The sequence below is a fragment of the Piliocolobus tephrosceles genome, chromosome 1 (assembly GCF_002776525.5).
Source record: "Piliocolobus tephrosceles isolate RC106 chromosome 1, ASM277652v3, whole genome shotgun sequence".
In the NCBI taxonomy this organism is placed as follows: domain Eukaryota; kingdom Metazoa; phylum Chordata; class Mammalia; order Primates; family Cercopithecidae; genus Piliocolobus; species Piliocolobus tephrosceles.
The window spans coordinates 196,285,834-196,304,837 of NC_045434.1; the positions used below are offsets into that span (position 1 = coordinate 196,285,834).

General features: G+C 46.1%; 1 protein-coding gene across 6 annotated transcripts in view; it reads right to left on the minus strand.

Moving 5' to 3' along the window:
* Positions 1-18,770, minus strand: part of DHDDS (dehydrodolichyl diphosphate synthase subunit) — a 48,021-nt gene extending 29,251 nt beyond the window's left edge. For 3 of the 6 annotated variants that reach the window (XM_026455954.1, XM_026455952.1, XM_023219551.2), the window contains exons 1-6: positions 18,590-18,770; positions 18,084-18,202; positions 12,193-12,309; positions 6,970-7,112; positions 3,415-3,531; positions 2,181-2,282 (exon numbers count right to left, since the gene is read on the minus strand). In XM_026455954.1, coding sequence (XP_026311739.1) covers positions 2,181-2,282; positions 3,415-3,531; positions 6,970-7,112; positions 12,193-12,309; positions 18,084-18,146 — 542 coding nt within the window. In that variant the 5' untranslated portion in view covers positions 18,147-18,202; positions 18,590-18,770. Of the gene's footprint in view, positions 1-2,180; positions 2,283-3,414; positions 3,532-6,969; positions 7,113-12,192; positions 12,310-18,083; positions 18,203-18,572 lie in introns of all 6 variants that reach the window. The other 3 variants (XM_026455956.1, XM_026455955.1, XM_026455953.1) reach the window with 2 other exon arrangements.
* Between the last annotated feature and the right edge of the window lie 234 nt (positions 18,771-19,004).

A 19,004-nucleotide genomic window follows, 5' to 3' on the forward strand; every position in this document is an offset into this window, starting at 1 on the left:
TGAGCCTGGGAGGCACAGACTACAGTGGGCTGAGATCACACCACTGCACTCCAACCTGGGTGATAGAGCGAGTCCCTGTCTCAAAATAAAAATAAAAATAGGCCAGGAGTGATGGCTCACGCCTGGAATCCCAGCACTTTGGGAGGCTGAGGCAGACAGATCACTTGAGGTCGGGAGTTTGAGACCAGCCTGGCCAAAATGGTGAAACCCCATCTCTACTAAAAAGTACAAAAAATTAGCTGGGCGTGGTGGTGTGCGCCTATAATCCCAGCTACTTGGGAAGCTGAGGTGGAGGAACTGCTGGAACCCAGGAGGCCGAGGCTGCAGTGAGCCAAGATCATGCCATTGTACTCTAGCCTGGAGACAGAGCGAGACTCCGTCTCAAAATAAATAAATAAATAAATAAAAATAAAATATTTGTTGAATGAATGAACTATGTGACAGAGAAATGTCACCCAGCTGTTAGGAAGGAGAGGCATTCATAAAATAGCCTCAAAAACTGTCTCCTTTCCTTTTTATCTAATTCTATTCTCACCAAGTAAACTTTTTGATTTTTAATCTAGTTTCCTAGGACAATCAAATTGGGAAGAGAACCAGAAAACGTCCTGGTTCCCAAGATCCCACATAATAGAGGTAAAGGATAAGAATCCTAAAATCGAACAGCTTTAGATATGAGTCCCAGCTCTAGCACTTACTAGTAGCGTAACACTGGGCAAGTCACTTCAATGCTGAACTCAGTTTTCTTATCTACAACATGGATAACAGCCTTGAATCTGTCACACATAAGGTTAATGACTTAACGAAATACAGAACACAACACATCTCCTGGGTTATTTTTTGCTACTGTTATTATATTATTGCTATTAGTTTACAAATATTGAAAGTTATATGAATAATAACATGAGAGGGACCAAATATTTAAATGGCTTCAAAAGTCCCTCCAGCTCTAATAATTAGGATTCCACTATGTTGACAACAATTAATAATTTTCTTTTTGAAAAATACCTGAATTGGCCGGGCGTGGTGGCTCACCCTGTAATCTCAACACTTTGGGAGGCTGAGGCGGATGGATCATGAGGTCAGGAGTTCGAGACCAGCCTGGCCAATATGGTGAGACCCGTCTCGACTAAAAATACAAAAATCAGCCGTGCATGGTGGCACACGCCTGTAGCCCCAGCTACTTGGGAGGCTGAGGTAGAAGAATTGCTTGAACCTGGGAGGTGGAGGTTGCAGTGACCTGAGATCACATCACTGGACTCCAGCCTGGGCGACAAGAAAGGAAAGGAAAGGAAAGGAAAGGAAAGGAAAGGAAAAAGGAAAGGAAAGGAAAGGAAAGGAAAGGAAAAAGGAAAGGAAAGGAAAGGAAAAAGGAAAGGAAAGGAAAGGAAAAAGGAAAGGAAAGGAAAGGAAAAAGGAAAGGAAAAAGGAAAGGAAAAAGGAAAGGAAAGGAAAGGAAAGGAAAAAGGAAAGGAAAGGAAAGGAAAAAGGAAAGGAAAGGAAAAAGGAAAGGAAAAAGGAAAGGAAAGGAAAAAGGAAAGGAAAGGAAAAAGGAAAGGAAAGGAAAAAGGAAAGGAAAAAGGAAAGGAAAGGAAAAAGGAAAGGAAAAAGGAAAGGAAAAAGGAAAAAGGAAAGGAAAAAGGAAAGGAAAGGAAAAACACCTAAATCTTGTGTGAAACTAGAACATGAGAGACCTAAAGAACTCTAGCCCCAACAAACTGCATTCACGAAAAGTCATTCTTGGAAGAACACTACCAAAGGGCCAGGAGGGTGTAATTTACAAAGGAATGATAACATGGCTTTGTCATCTGCTTTGCTCTTTCTCTGGGGTTTCTTGGTGTGTGGTGAACTCTAGTTCTGAAGCAGGTTGTAATAAGCCAATCCTAATCTCTTAAATTTGGGAGATCCCCTTAAATCTTTCCACATACTCCCCTAATTAGACCTCTGGCCAAGTACATGGCACAGAGGGGTTTTATGATTTGGTACAGGCCTGGTTTTTTTTCTTGTTGTTGTTTAAGAGATGGAGTTTTGCCATGTTGGCCAGGCTGGTCTTGAACTCCTGGCCTGCCTCAAGTGGACTGCCCACCTAGACCTCCTAATGTGCTGGGATTACAGGCATGAGCTGCCATGCTGGCCCAGGCTTGTTTTCCTTAGCAATTACCATGCAAAACAACTCGGGATACCTGGGATCCAACAGGCCTTGCTCCACCCCCCACGCCATCTCTCTCACAGCATTGCTGATCTCATGACGGGATGTGTATGCAAAACAGACATTCAGGAAACACCTGAAGAGGGAAGAAGAGAATAATTTACCAAAGGGGGACAGGGACTGATGACTGAAGTCACTGATTACAGAGCAGCCCTTCCAGCCTTTCCCTAGAAAAACAAATACACACCAAATGTTAACCATGGATACCTCTGAAAGGTGAAATTATGAATTTTTTGTGGTTTCCAAGTTTTCTTGGAATAAACATGTAACTAGTTTTATAATAAGACAAATACTAAATGGCTCCTTTTTTTTTTTTTTTTTTGAGACAGAGTTTTGCTCTTGTTGCCCAGGCTGGAGTGCAGTGGCGTGATCTCAACTCATTGCAACCTCTGCCTCCTGGGTTCAAGCGATTCTTCTGCCTCAGCCTCCCAAGTAGCTGGGATTACAGGCGTGCACCACTATGCCCAGCTAATTTTTGTATTTTTAGTAGAGACAGGGTTTCACCATGTTGGCCAGGCTAGTCTTGAACTCCTGACCTCAGGTGATCCACCCGCCTAGGATTACAGGTGTGAGACACTGTGCCCAGCCACTAAATAGCTCCTATTGCCCTCCTAACCCTCTCCCCTTCTACTGTACATTGGCTTTCAGAGGAAGACCCCACTGTGACATTGGCACAAACAAAGGAAAATAGGAAGGAGGTTTGATGTAAAATAAGTCCATTGCCAAAATACATGTTATGTTTCAAACATCACGGAGTTTGGATTATTGAATTCTATTCCCCTGTAGGTCTGTATGACCTCCCAAGGTCATCCTATCCATAGGTTAAAGGAGTGGAACAGAAAAAGAATTTCTTGAAGGATCTGTCTTCAAAGACAGGGATAAGAACTGCTGTATTCTGACCCCATCCCCTGTCAAGTAAAAACATATATACATATATACACATACACATTTACTTGGTGGGGGGTATGCACAGAAAGGAGGAAAGAGAAACTATGCGTATGTGCCAGTATACACACATATAACATGTTATTGCAGAATCATGTCTGGTGTGCCCTGCAGTCAGAAGGAGAAAGTCTCTAAGCTGCTCAGCCTACTCTCTCATTGCCCGTTGCACCAATCTAGACCAAGAAAAGCCCAGGACGTCTCCCTAAAGCCAGCAGGGAATCAAATATTAAAACAGCTCCCTACAGGGAAATCTGAGAACTTACTTGTTGTAGTTCTTTGTGGCCTGTACAGCTTGTGCAATCAGCTCCTGGAGATCCAAGGGTAACAAGTGCAGATCGCCCAGGACCCGGATACACACCCCATGCTTCTGCAGTTTCTCCCTGATCAGGGAAAAGAGGCAGCATTGGGATAGGGCCCCTGCTGAGCTGGAGAGAGCAAGGTGCTCAGGTAATAACTGACAACCAGTTTTTTGAGGGCTTTCCAGTGTGTCAGACACTGTTCTACATGCTTGCATCCCCTCAACAACTCTGAAAGCTTACTTCAGTGCCGAGGCTCAGACAATACAGTCAGATTGGGACTGCCCAAGGTCATATAGCCATCAAGTGCTCTGTTAGGATTGAAACTCTGTCTGTCTGACTTGAGAACCCAAATTATTTTTCTTGAGGCGGAGTCTTGCTCTGTCACCCAGGCTGGAGTGCAGTGGTGTGATCTCGGCTCACTGCAACCTCCACCTTTCAGGTTCAAGCGATCCTCCCACCTCAGCATCCCAAGTAGCTGGGATTACAGGCTCCTGCCACCATGCCTGGCTGATTTTTGTATTTTTAGTAGAGACAGGGTTTCACCATGTTGGCCAGGCTGGTCTCGAACTCTTGACCTCAAGTGATCTGCCTGCCTCGGTCTCCCAAAGAGCTGAGATTACATGCATGAGCCACAGCGCTCAGTCCCAAACTCTTTTTTGTTTGTTTGTTTGTTTCCTTTTTTGGAGTCAGGGTCTTACCCTCACCCAGGCTGGAGTGCAGCCGTATACTCATGGGTCAATGTAACTTCCAAATCCTGGGCTCAAGCGATCCTCCTGCCTCAGCTTCCCAAGTAGCTGGGACTAAAGGTGTACACCACCATGCCATGCTAATTTTTGTATTTTTTGTAAAGATGAGGTCTCACTATGTTGCCCAAGGTGGTCTCAAACTCCTGGCCTCAAGTGATCCTCCTGCCTGAGCCTCCCACAGTGCTAGGATTACAGGCGTGAGCCACCATGTCCAGCAAGAACCCAAACTCTTTACTATACATTACACAACTTCATGTGTCCTTTTTGGGAAGTTGCATTTTATGTATCTGTGAAGTCCCATTTGAGAAGTGAGTAAACTCCTCAAGGGAAGGAGCTGTATTATTGGTTACTTTTGTTACATTCTAGTGAAATATGATGTTAATGGTGACAGCTAACATTCTATGTTTACTAAATGCCAGATATTGGTCTAAGTGCTTTACATGTACCAACACATTCCATTCTTACACCAACCTCTGAGTTATATACCATTATTATTCCCCTTTTACAGATGAGGAAACTGAGGCACAGGGACATTAGGTAATTTGTTCGGACAGTTGATGAATGGAGAACCAGGATTTGCACATAGGGAGTCAGCCTCCAGAGCTTGTCTTCTTAATTATGACATTATATTGCTTCCATACAATAACTCCCAAACTCTGCAAATGGTGAGAATGAATTCAACCAGTTTCTCTCATCTGGAAATGCTATGAAGAAACCAAATGCTTCACGTTTGGAAAATGGGAGCTTAATAGAAGGAAGTATACTAGAAGACCTCGATTCAGCTCTTCCTACTAGCTTGTGGTATAGTTCTGCCACTAGCTGGATGTGTGACCATGCGTAAGCCCACGTCTTCTGTTTTTTAAAATTTTAATTTATTTTTATTTTAATTAATTAATTTTTTGAGACAGCGTCTCACTCTGTTGGCCAGGATGGAAGATAGTGGTTCAATCACAGCTCATTGAAGCCTCAATCTCCCCAGACTCAAGTGAGCCTCCCTCTTCAGCCTCCCGTGTAGCTGGGATTACAGGCATGTGCCACCCTCCTCAGTTAATTTTTTTGTATTTTTTCGTAGAGATGGGGTTTTGCCATGTTGGCTAGGCTGGACTCAAGCAAATTCCTGGACTAAAGCAATCCGCCCTCCTTGGCCTCCCAAAACGCTGGGATTACAGGTGCGAGCCACCCTGCTCAACCTCTTTTCTTTACTAGGGTTTCGTTTCTCAACTGATGAAATAGAATCAGGCCAGTGGTTTTCCCACTTTCTTTCAGGCAAAGAACCCTTTCTTCAAATCAAATTCTACACAGAAGCCTAATACATTAAATAGGTAAATGCAACTCAGCACCCTCTACCCCACTCCCACTGGGTTCTTTCTACACCTCCTCAGACCTTGGGGTTCTGTGGCACATTAATGGTAAAGCACCGCTGAGGTTTCTTCTTGCTTTTGCCAGGACTTCATGATAAACGAAGACCATTTTCTCTACTATTAACTGATCAGAGCAATGTCATTAGCATCTCTTCTGCCGTGCATTTTGATCTTGCAGGAATTGTAAGATGGCCTGTCTCTCAGAGCACAGTGTAGATGATAGCTCAGCTCTGGAGTCAGAAAGACCCAGGTGTGCACCTTGGCTCTGCCTGATAGCTGTGTGACCCAGGATATATGCCTTAACTTCGTTGGTTTCTACTTTCCTTCTCTCTAAAAATGGGCTAATAATATCTTTGTCATGGTATAATGTGATTACAGGATGAGTAAGAATATATTTTAGGCTCAAAGCCTGGCATATAGTAAGCACTTTAAAAAGGTAAGATTAGTGGGATGTGCCCCCCATGCCTCCATCCCTGGCTCCTTAGGTGTAAACTCTGAGCCACACAGGCTCTGCTGGGGACCAGGGAGCAATGTCTGTAGCCCAGAATCTCACCATCCTAATATAGACAGAAGGAAGCCTGGCTACTCTCCCTACCACCCATTGTTCTAGGCTTACCTTCACTGGAGTTCTAGGCTCACTGTTCTCTCATCTTCCTGGTATAGGTAGGAGCTGGGCACACAACAGTTGTAACTAAGATTTTTGGGCAATTCTGGCTGGTAAGGGCTCCATACTTTGAAGCAAGCAGTCTCCACTGAACTTCATCTTTTCCCCTCTCTGGCTTTATTCCCTAAGTTAAGCCTAAACTTACTGACAGCTAAGAATGGTACTGATGCTTCCCCATAAATGTCTCTTACGCATCATCCCATCCCTCCCAAAAGACTATGCAGGGGGAGTACAGTAACTTTTTAGGGTTCACTGTGCAGCAGAAAATGACTTCCTTAATGTTTTCTTTAACTCCACTTCCTTGGCCATAGTTTATTGGCTCTGGGGTAGAAATCTGATAGAATTTAGGGATCCCAATTAAGGGATTTTATTGATTCTGGGTTGCTCTTTTGAAGCAGAGAAAACTGGTCTGCAGAGAGAGGTGGAAATAAATGAATACAAAGGTTCCACCTAGTGGGTTTAATTCCTGGTTTCAGTTTTGCTTGAGGTTGGCTGTACTTGTTCTTAAATCATGTGACACACCTCAATATCCTCAAATAAATGCCCCCTTTTTAATTTAAAAAAAAACGGAAGAAATAAAGAATGAAAGACTATCTTGTAGTTTCTGATATTTGCCACCCAAGATGTCTAACTAACATTAAAAAGAGTTAGGAGTCCCTTAAGTAAGCCTCAGATAACAGAATTTCAAGGGTTAGGATAAGGCTGGGGGTGGTGGAAGAACATACTCTCCCCTCTGATAGCATCTTACTGTTCTTCCATCAAGCGGCTGAACTTCTGCCGGGCCAGATCCATAAGCCCGTCTACCTCACTCTTGGAGCGTTTGAAGTTCTCAATGCTGAATGCGTAGACCGTCACCTCTAGGATGCCCAGGTTCAAACACCACCGCAGAGTCTGAGAGGGGAGAAGGCAAGGAGCTAGGATACAAGGAAGAGTGGGAAGGGAAACAAGAGGTACTTTTTGGTCCTGACTCAGAGTTGGAGATGGGAGGCAGACTTTTCTCCTCCCAAAGCTGGGTGAAGCTAGGATAACATCAGTGTTTATGTCAGAATTAATGAATCAAACAAGGAGGAAACCACCATTGAAGAAACTGAAAAATGTGATCTTAGTGAATGCTGATGGCATTGTGCATTACAAGAAAGAACTCTGCACTGAGAGTGTAAAGACCTAGGTTCTAGTCCCTGACTCCATCATGCACTTACGTGACTAGAATCAAATCACTTAATCTCTCTAGGTTTAAGTCTCCTTACCTGTAATAGGAATCACAATCCATCCCTTACAAGGTGGTTAACGAACAATATAAAAACACAAGGTGTTATTACTCACAGCATAACTTCATTATTCTGGTAGGTTGAGAGGCTGATGAGTCAAAAGAAAAAAGCAATAACTGGACAGCTGTGTAACATTTAATAGCCTGCAAAGAGTTTTCACATAATTTCATTCGATTCTTTGAACAACCACTTTAAAATGACACTGCTGTTTTCATGCCTACTTTACAGATGATAAAACAGGCTCAGAGTTGAAGAATATCTCAAAAATCCTCAACTCAACAGTCTGATTCCATTATATAGAGTTCTAGAACAGGAAAAACAAATTTATAGTTACAGAAATCAGAACAGTAGTTGCCTAGAGAAGAAAAGGAGGAGGTGGAACAGAAGTTGATTGAGAAGAGGCACCAGGGAACTGTTTGGAGAGATAGAAATGTCTCATCTTTTTTTTTTTTTTTTTTGCTGGAATCTCATTCTGTCACCCAGGCTGGAGTGCAGTGCTACAATCTTGGCTCACTACAACCTCCACCTCCTACGTTCAAGTGATTCTCCTGCCTCAGCCTCCCAAGTAGGTGGCCTATAGGCACGTGCCACCACACCTAGCTAACTTTTTGTATTTTTAGTAGAGACAGGTTTCGCCATGCTGGCCAGGCTGGGCTCGAACTCCTGACCTCAGGTGATCTGCCTGCCTCGGCCTCCCAAAGTGCTAGGATTACAGGCATGAGCCACTGCGCCCAGCAGGAAATGCCCTATATCTCGACAGGGGTATGGGTTAAATGAATGCATTGTCAAAACCTAAAATCTGTGCATTTCACCATATGAAATTATAATTCAAAAAGAAATGAAACTGGCTGGGTGCGGTGGGTAACACCTGTAACCCTAGCACTTTGGGAGGCCAAGGTGAGCGGATTACCTGAGGTTGGGAGTTCAAGACCAGCCTGGCCAACATGGTAAAACCCCATCTCTACTAAAAATACAAAAACTTAGCCAGGCGCAGTGGCACATGCCTTTAATCCCAGCTACTTGGGAGGTTCAGGCAGGAGAATTGCTTGAACCTGGGAGGCAGAGGCTGTGATGAGTGGAGATCTCACCACTGCACTCCAGCCTGGACTACAGAGCGAGACTTTGATTCAAAAAAAGCAGCCCAGGCATGGTGGCTCATGCCTATAATCCCAGCACTTTGGGAGGCCGAGGTGGGCGGATCATGAGGTCAGGAGTTTGAGACCAGCCTGACCAACATGGTGAAACCCCATCTCTACTAAAAATGCAAAAATTAGCTGGGTGTGGTGACGCGGGCCTGTAATCCCAGCTAGTCAGGAGGCTGATGCAGGAGAGTCCCTCGAGCCTGGGAGGCAGAGGTTGCAGTGAGCCAAGATCACGCCATTGCACTCCAACCTGGGCAACAGAGAGAGGGAGACTCTGTCTCAAAAAAAAGAAGAAATGAAACTCACACTTAAACTTAGTCCTGGCTGGGCGCAGTGGTTCACACCTGTAATCCCAGCACTTAGGCCATGGGGGGCAGATCACGAGGTCAGGAGTACAAGACCAGCCTGGCTAACATGGTGAAACCCCGTCTCTATTAAAAACACAAAAATTAGCCGGGAGTGGTGGCACGCACCTGTAATCCCAGCTACTCGGCAGGCTGAGGCAGGAGAATCGCTTGAACCCGGGAGGCAGAGGTTGTAGTGAGCTGAGATCGTGCCACTGCACCCCAGCCTGGGTGACAGAGCAAGACTCCGTCTCAAAAAAAAAAAAAAAAAAGAAAAAAACTTAGTCCTTTGGGGCTGCTCTAATCCTGTACCACTAAAGGTGGAGAACAATGCTGAGAGGTGAAGAACAATGTTGAGAGATGGAGAGCTGGAGAAATGTTGAGAGATGGAGAACAGGAGAAACAAAGCTAAAGAGCTACCTCTCTAAACCCTTAACAAAAATACAAGCAAACAAATCTATTGTCATCTTAGGAAAATTACCAGTGAGAACCTGACACTTGAACAGCCTTAGGCTCTAAAGACCTTGCAAGGCAGCCACTGTGGATGGCACATCTGGGTTGGAACCCACCACTGACATCAGTCAATGTAGTTGCTAGTAACAAGTTTGATTTTTGAGCACTTCCTTTATGTCATTGCCTGTGCTACATGCTTTTCATTGTGCCATCTTATTTATCTTCAAATAATCTACTGAGAGAGATTGCTAACCCTGTTTTTTTTTTTTTTTTTTTTTTTTTTTTGAGACGGAGTCTCGCTCTGTCGCCCAGGCTGGAGTGCAGTGGCCGGATCTCAGCTCACTGCAAGCTCCGCCTCCTGGGTTTACGCCATTCTCCTGCCTCAGCCTCCTGAGTAGCTGGGACTACAGGCGCCCGCCACCTCGCCCAGCTAGTTTTTTGTATATTTTTTAGTAGAGACGGGGTTTCACCAGGTTAGCCAGGATGGTCTCGATCTCCTGACCTTGTGATCCGCCCATCTCGGCCTCCCAAAGTGCTGGGATTACAGGCTTGAGCCACCGCGCCCGGCCTGCTAACCCTGTTTTATAGATGAAGAAACTGGGGCAAAAGGAAGCTACATAACTCACTGCAGGTCGCAAAGCCAGACAGTGACAGAGCAGGGGTGCCAATGAGTTCTGAGTGACTCCAGAGCTTAAGCTCCTAAGCATTAGGCAAAACTGCCTCTCAGTTACAAAACAGAAGCCAGAGTCAACAAACTCTATAAAGACTTCTACAAGGTGTTAGTGAGAACCCCACTGCCACTCATTCAAGAAAAAAACATCACAGCCCTGGCATCACGCTGTGCCCCTGCGCCAGGATACTGGGACCTATGAACTACAGACCATATTTCCATTCTTTTTTTTTTTTTGAGACGGAGTCTCGCTCTGTTGCCCAGGCTGGAGTGCAGTGGTATAATCTCAGCTCACTGCAAGCTCCGCCTCTCGGGTTCACGCTATTCTCCTGCCTCAGCCTCCTGAGTAGCTGGGATTACAGGTGCCTGCCACCACGCTCGGCTAATTTTTTGTAGTTTTAGTAGAGACGGGGTTTCACTGCGTTAGCCAGGATGGTCTTGATCTTCTGACCTCATGATCTGCGTGCCTCGGCCTCCCAAAGTGCTGGGATTACAGGCGTGAGCCACCGCTCCCGGCCCTCCATTCTTCTTAAAAGTTTCACCAAGACTGTCATATTCCATTCTTTTGTTAAACTTCATGTTTTCCAATTTATAACATGCATTATACCACAAAATGTTCATGACCTCTGTGTAGAGTGATGTCCTGGTTTGCCGGGGACTTTCACCAGTTTTAGCACTGAAAGACCTGCGTCCTGAGAAACCTGTCAGCCTTGCCAAAGCAGAATGAATAGTCACCCGATGTTCGTCCAGAAATGTCACTTCTAAGAATTTATCCAAAAAGAGTACTTTCTTTTTCAGACAAGGTCTTGCTCTGTCACCAGGCTGGAGTGTGGTGACATGAACGTAGCTCACTGCAGCCTCAACCTCCAGGGTTCAAGTGATCCTTCCACCTCAGTCCCATAAGTAGCTGGGACCACAGGCATGTACCACCGTGCTTGGCTAATTTTTTTTTTTTTTTTTTTTTGTAGAGACAGGATCTCACCATGTTGCCCAGGGTGAAACAATACTATTTATAATGTTTATTGTAATGTCAAGTAATAGTGGAGCAGTTAAATTGTATCAGATCCTCTTGATAAAATATTCTACAGTCATTGAAACATACAGTTAGAAAGCTTATATATACACCTTAAAAAATGCTTCCCCAAATGTTGGCCGGGCACAGTGGCTCATGACTGTAACCCCAGCACTTTGGGAGGCTGATGGGGGTGGATCACTTGAGGTCAGGAGTTCGAGAACAACCTGGCCAACATGATGAAACCCCATCTCTACTCAAAAATACAAAAGAATTAGTTGGATGTGGTGACAGGTGTTCAATCTCAACTACTCAGGAGGCTGAGGAAGAAAATCACTTGAACCTGGGAGGTGGAGGTTGCAGTGAGCAGAGATCATGCCACTGCACTCCAGCCTGGGCAACAGAGCGAGACTCTGTCTCAAACAAACAAAACCAAAATGTTTAAAAATAAGGTTACTGAAGCTACAGATGCAATTTTATTAATTTTAAGTCATGTAGAGCATATAATAAGGATTGGATGAGGCACAGAATATAAACTGTTGATTTATTAAAATAAGAAGAGGCAATTTTGTTCCTATTTCTAATATTTTATGGTCATTCACTGGATGATTACTTCTTTGTTAATGTCATTTTTTTTTTGCTTGAGATGGTGTCACTGTGTCACCCAGGCTAGAGTACAGTGGCACAATCTCTGTTCACTGCAGCCTTAAGCTTCCTGGGCTCAGATAGTCCTCCCACCTCAGCCTCCTGAGTAGCTGGAGGCACAGATGTGCACCACCAAGTCTGGCTAATTTTTAAATTTTTTTGTAGAGACAGGGTTCGACTATGTTGCCCGGGCTGGTCCTGAAACCCTGGGCTCAAGCAATCCTCCTGCCTCGGCCTCCCAAAGTGTGGGATTACAGGCATAAGCAACCACATCTGGCCAATGTCAAGATGAGACCTATAGCTAGCAAGCAAACAGTAAAACACAGAGACAGATAGACAAAACACTCTCCAACCACAGCAAACTCAGAGCCTGGTTTTCTAGCTATAATCCACCTCTCCACAAACTGTTCACTTTGGGCTCTGCCATACACACCCACCTCAGCTAGCTTGTTGAAGCCCTGTGAGTGGCCTTCCTGCCGCTCCACCTGGCACTTCTTGGCATAGCGACGGTTCCCGTCCATTATGAATGCAATGTGTTTCGGCATTGGGCCTGCCTGTGGAATAGGAAGACAAATCATGAACAGGTTTCATATTCTTCAGGGATAAAGGAAGACACTACAGCCCAAGGTGATAAGTTTGGGCTATGTGATGAAAACCCCAACAAAGGGAATTGGGTACTTTGTGCTTTTAACTCAGTAAAAAGACATTAAAGTTTAGTTACTTAATTTTGAGGAAGGATCTCACTCAGTCACCCAGACTGGAATGCAATGGTGTGATCACAGCTGACTGCAGCCTTGGCCTCCTGGGCTCAAGTGATCCTCCCACCTCTGCCTCCCACTGAGTAGCCAGGGCTACCAGCATATGCCATCACACCTACCTAGCCTTTTTTCTTTTCTTTTTTTTTAAGAGATGGAGTTGGCCAGGCATGGTGGCTTACACCTATAATCCCAGCACTTTGGGAGGCTGAGGTGGGTGGATCACTTGAGGTCAGGCGTTCGAGACCAGCCTGGCCAATATGGTGAAACTTGGTCTCTACTAAAAATACAAAAATTAGCCAGGCATGGTGGCACGTGCCTATAGTCTCAGCTACTCTACTCTGGAGGCTGAGGCAGGAGAATCGCTTGAACCCAGGAGGTGGAGGTTGCAGTGAGCCGAGATCGCGCCACTGCACTTCAGCCTGGGCAACACAGTGAGACTGTCTCAAAAAAAAAAAAAAAAAAGAGACGGGTGGGGTGTTTCCGCATGTTGCCCAGGTCTCGAACTCCTGGGCTCAAGCAATCCTCCTTCATCAGCCTCCCAAACTGCTGGGATTAAAAAAGGTATGAGCCATCATAGCTGGCCTACTTATTTTTTTTTTGAGACGGAGTCTCGCTCTGTTGCCCAGGCTGGAGTGCAGTGTCGCGATCTCGGCTCACTGCAAGCTCCGCCTCCTGGGTTCACACCATTCTCCTGCCTCAGCCTCCCGAGTAGCTGGGACTACAGGTGCCTGCCATCACGCCCGGCTAATTTTTTTTGTATTTTTTTAGTAGAGACGGGGTTTCACCGTGTTAGCCAGGATGGTCTCAATCTCCTGACCTCGTGATCTGACCGCCTTGGCCTCCCAAAGTGCTGGGATTACAGGCGTGAACCACTGCGCCCGTCCTACTTATTTTTATTTACATATTTACTGAGCACATACTCCATGGCAAATACTATGCTAAGCTTCTTATACTTCATCTTATCATACAAGTCTATAAAGTAAATAGTATTATCTTCATTTTACAGGTGGAAAAACAAGCTCAGAGACTTCTAGTGACTTGCATAAGTCACACAGTTAAGAAGAGACAAATGGGGATTCAAACTGATGTCCCTCTGCTTCCAGCTTCCAGAGTTAATGTTTCTTTTCTTTTTTTTTTTTTTTTTTTGAGATAGAGTCTCGCTCTGTCACCCAGGCTGGAGTGCAGTGGCCGGATCTCAGCTCACTGCAAGCTCCGCCTCTCCGGTTTACGCCATTCTCCTGCCTCAGCCTCCGGAGTAGCTCGGACTACAGGTGCCCGCCACCTCACCTGGCTAGTTTTTTGTATCTTTTTTTTAGTAGAGACGTGGTTTCACCATGCTAGCCAGGATGGTCTCGATCTCCTGACCTCGTGATCCGCCCGTCTCGGCCTCCCAAAGTGCTGGGATTACAGGCTTGAGCCACCGTGCCCGGCCCAGAGTTAATCTTTCAACCATATGCTCTTAAGTACAGGCTTGGTTTAGTTGGTCTCCAACTAGAGAGCAAAGGGAAAAAAAATTTTTTTTTTCCTTGAAAAATGGTCTTACTCAGGCCAGGCGAGGTGGCTCACACCTGTAATCCGAATAGCACTTTGGGAGGCCGAGGCGGGCGGATCATGAGGTCAGGAGATCGAGACCATCCTGGCTAACACGGTGAAACCCTGTCTCTGCTAAAAATACAAAAAGTTAGCCGGGCGTGGTGGCGGGCGCCTGTAGTCCCAGCTACTCGGGAGGCTGAGGCAGGAGAATGGCGTGAACCTGGGAGGTGGAGCTTGCAATGAGCTGAGATGGCACCACTGCACTCCAGCCTGGGCAACAGAGTGAGACTCCATCTCAAAAAAAAAAAAAAAAGAGAAACAGGGTCTTACTCTGTTACCCAAGCTGGATGGAGTATGGTGGTGGTATCTTAGCTCATTTGCAACCTCCACCTTTTGGGAGGAGAAAGGTTCTCCCACTTCAATTTCCCAAGTAGCTGGGACTACAGGAATACACTACCACATCCAGCTAATTTTTTTATTTTTTGTAGAGATGGGGGTCTCACCATAATGGCCAGGCTGCTATTGAACTCCTGGGATCAAGAGATCCATTCGACTTGGCCTCCCAAAGTGCTGGGATTACAGGTTTGAGCCATTGTGCCTGGCCAGGAAAAATTTTGATGGGTATAGTCAAACGAAGATGGTACCTTCTACAGAAAAAAGGAACTCATACGGCCAGGTGCAGTGGCTCATACCTGTAATTCCAGCACTTTGGGAGGCCAAAATGGGTGGATGACTTGAGGTCAGGAGTTAAAGACCAGTTTGGCCACCATGTTGAAACCCCATCTCTACTAAAAATGCAAAAATTAGGGCTGGGTGCAGTGGCTCACGCCTGTAATCTGAGCACTCTGGGAGGCAAAGGAGGGCAGATCATGAGGTCAGGAGTTCAAGACCAGGCTGGCCAATATGGTGAAACCCCGTCTCTACTAAAAATACAAAAATTAGCCAGGCATGGTGGCAGATGCCTGTAATCCTAGCTACTTGGGAGGCTGAGGCAGGAGAACTTCTTGAACCTGGGAGGTGGAGGTTGCAGTGAGCCAAGATCATGCCACTATACTCCAGCCTGGGCAACAGAACAAGACTCCACCTCGGAAAAAAAACAAAAAAAACAAAAAATTAGCCAGGTATGGTGGTGGGAGCCTGTAATCCCAGCTACTTAGGAGGCTGAAGTGGGAGAATGGCTTGAACCCGGGAGGCAGAGGTTGCAGTGAGCCGAGATGGCGCCACTGCACTCCAGCCTGGGTGACAGAGTGAGACTCTGTCTCAAAAAAAAAAAAAAAAAAGGGCACTAATTCCTGACCTCTAGCCAACTGCTGACACACAGGAACCGGGGCGCAATATTGCTGGATCTGTTGATCTTGCAAGAAAACCAAACATCAGGATTTTTATAAAAATTTCGCTTTTCGGCCGGGCGCAGTGGCTCACGCCTATAATCCCAGAACTTTGGGCGGCCGAGGCAGGCGGATCACAAGGTCAGGAGTTTAAGGCCAGCCTGGCCAACATGGTGAAACCGTCTCTACTAAAAATAAAGAAAAATTAGCCAGGTGTGGTGGCGGGCGCCTGTAATCCCAGCTACTCGGGAGGCTGAGGCAGGAGAATTGCTTGAACCCAGGAGGCAGAGGGTGCAGTGAGCCGAGATCATGCCACCGCACTCCAGCCTGGGTGACGGAGTGAGACTCTGTCCCAAAAAAAAAAAAAATTGTTTTTCAAAGCAAACCAAAAAGACTTTTTTTGAGCCAAACAAAACTTACTTGGAGCCAGACATGGTGGCTCAAGCCTGTAATCCCAGCACTTTAGGACGCTGAGGTGTGCAGATCACTTGAGGCCAGGAGTTCAAGACCAGCCTGGCCAACATGGTGAAACCCCAACTCTACTAAAAATACAAAAAAAAAAAAAAAAAAAAAAAATTAACCAGGCGTGGTGGCGGGTGCCTATAATCCCAGCTACTTCGGGAGGCTGAGGTGGGAGAATCGCTTGAACCCAGGAGGCAGAGGTTGCAGTGAGCCAAGATTGCACCAGTGCACTCCAGCCTGGGCAACAGAGTAAGACTCCATCTCAAAAGAGAAACCACAAAAAACAAAACCCTTATCTGGCTTGGAGCAGCTTTGAGTTGTCTCCCATAACACAAATGTACTCCTTAGCCTATTTTTCCTCACCTGGGAGGGCTCTTCCCTGCCTGCTTCCTCATCAACACTTCTCCTTTTTCTACTTCTGTCTCCCACATACAGCCTTTCCATCCCCCAAAATCCATTCAAGTTATGCAGCTTGTTCTTCCAAACATACCACTGCAGTGGTTCCCCAAGGAGATACTTCCCATTTCCTGGACTGCTTGAGATCACTCGGCATTTGTTTGTGAGCATGTGTGGGGCTTGTATAAAGGTTACTGACTCAAGGGCCGGGCGCGGTGGCTCAAGCCTGTAATCCCAGCACTTTGGGAGGCTGAGATGGGCGGATCACAAGGTCAGGAGATCGAGACCATCCTGGCTAACCTGGTGAAACCCTGTCTCTACTAAAAAAAAAAAAAAAAAAAAGCTAGCCGGGTGAGGTGGCGGGCGCCTGTGGTCCCAGCTACTCAGGAGGCTGAGGCAGGAGAATGGCGTAAACCCGGGAGGCGGAGCTTGCAGTGAGCTGAGATCCGGCCACTGCACTCCAGCCTGGGTGACAGAGCGAGACTCCGTCTCAAAAAAAAAAAAAAAAAAAGGGTTACTGACTCATGAATTCATTACTGACTGCTGCTTGACAGCCTGTGGCTGCAAAACAAAACCAAGCTGACTGGCCCCAATCTCAAACCTGTCTTAGGCAGATATAATATTGCTCTGATTCCTAGAGAAAAAGTTGAGGGAAGATTTGGGGAAGATGGGAGATAATAGTCTTAAAATGACTGAAAGACAACCCTAATAATAATTAAGAACTGCTAGACATTATGCTAACTGCTTTATATTAATGTCTCATTTAATTCTCATAACAATTCTACAGTTGTTAAAGTCACATGATTACTAAATTACTTTCAGACCAGGTGCGGTGGCTCAGGCCTATAATCCCAGCACTTTGAGAGGCTGAGGTAGGTGGATCACCTGAGGTCAAGAGTTCGAGACCAGCCTGGCCAATATGGTAAAATCCCATCTCTACTAAAAATATAAAAATTAGTCATGTGTGGTAGCACATGCCTGTAACCCCAGCTACTTGGGAGGCTAAGGCAAGAGAATTGCTTGAACTTGGGAGACGAAGGCTGCAGTGAGCCAAGACTACACCATTGCACTCCAGCTTGGTTGACAGAGCGAGACTCCGTCTCAAAATAAAAAAAAAAAAACAGGAATTTCAGCCATGTTTGTCTGCCTCTAGAGCCCAAACTCTTTTTGTTTTTTTTGAGACAGAGTCTCGTTCTGAACTTTTTTTTTTTTTTTTTTTGAGACAGTCTCGTTCTGTCACCCAGGCTGGAGTGCAGTGGCGCAATCATGACTCACTGCAGCTTTGACCGGGCTCAAGAAATTCTCCCACTTCAGCCTTCTGAGTAGCTGGGACTACAGGTGAACACCACCAAGCCTGGCTAATTTTTGCATTTTTTTTGTAGAATCAGGGTTTTGCCATGTTGCCCAGCCTGGTCTCAACTCCTGAGCTCAAACAGTCTGCCCACCTCGGCCTCCCAAATTGCTGGGATTATAGGCCTGAGGGACCAGGCCCAGCCCCCAGGCTCTACTGCCAGATCAAAGAATATATCAAAGATTAACCTATTTAAATCCAGAGGACAGCACAAGAAACAGTGGATCAACATTCCAGGGAAACAAATTTCAGTTCTCTATAAGGAATACTTAGCAGTATAGGTGGCCCAATGATATTGAGAGGCCTCGGCTTCCTGAAAATGTCAGAGTTAGGACAAAAGTCTACCAGAAATGCAGACCTGGAAGTTACCATTCTAAGACTCTTTGGTTCCCTGCTAAATTCCACTTAACATCATGAATTGCTCAACTTTAATAACAGGTTTTGATATAAGATTAGCCAACTGACTAGAAGGCCAACTGGTGCTCTGGGCCATTGCTCACCTTTATGATGTTGGCACAGAACCGCTCCCAAAGTGACAGCTCTCCTTCCTTGATCCATGACATAGTTCTTTTCCAGTTAGAAGATCACCACAGAACAACCAAACACCAGCCAGGTAATCCTGGATAAACAAGAAAGAAAATAAGAAGTCACCAAGGTTTGCAAAGAGCTATAACTGACTTCTGGGGAATCAGATGGACTGTGGAGAGCAGCCAGCATTAGAATCCAAAGACACTGGTCTAAGCCTATAATTTTACCACCCAGAGTTTTATAAGGCAATGAGACCTCTGGAGGGCAAAAGCCTTTCCTCGGTTCTCGTGGCTTTGCAGACTTGTTCCCATTCCCATTTCCTCAGTATCTGCACTGACTTCTTCTGAACATCTAAGTCAGCTTCCTGCCACATCATGGTGCCCACATCTTGATCATTCCCCGTTTCTTCCTTCTCCATCTTCCCCCAAGCTGTTTCCCACTCTGCGCTCCCAGTTACTAACCCCTTCAGTTATCGCACCTCCGGTACTTCACGCCTCAGTGGTCTCCTGATTATCCCTTCAGTCGTCCCTTTGCTTCTCCCGCAGCTGCTCCCCGCCCAGTCACCCTCTTCTCCTCTAGTTCACCCCTTCAGTTCAGTGGCATCTGATTCGCTCCGCTGGGCGCGTCCCCACAGCTTCAGCGGGCCGGCACTTCCTCACGACGTGGCGCTAGAAGAACACGTCATCTTTTGGGCGCTGCGACACGCCCCCTCCGTCACCCAAGTTGCGGAGGCCCTGCCCTGCGCCTGCGCCTGCGGGCTAGGGGGAGGGCAGTTCTCAGTCCCGTGGGGTGTGGAAGCGGGCGAGGGTGAGAGCCAGGCTCACGTGACCCAGCGGCGCGGGAGGCTGGGCTCCAGGCCACGTGCTGGGGGACCAGCTGGGGAAGACGGGGTT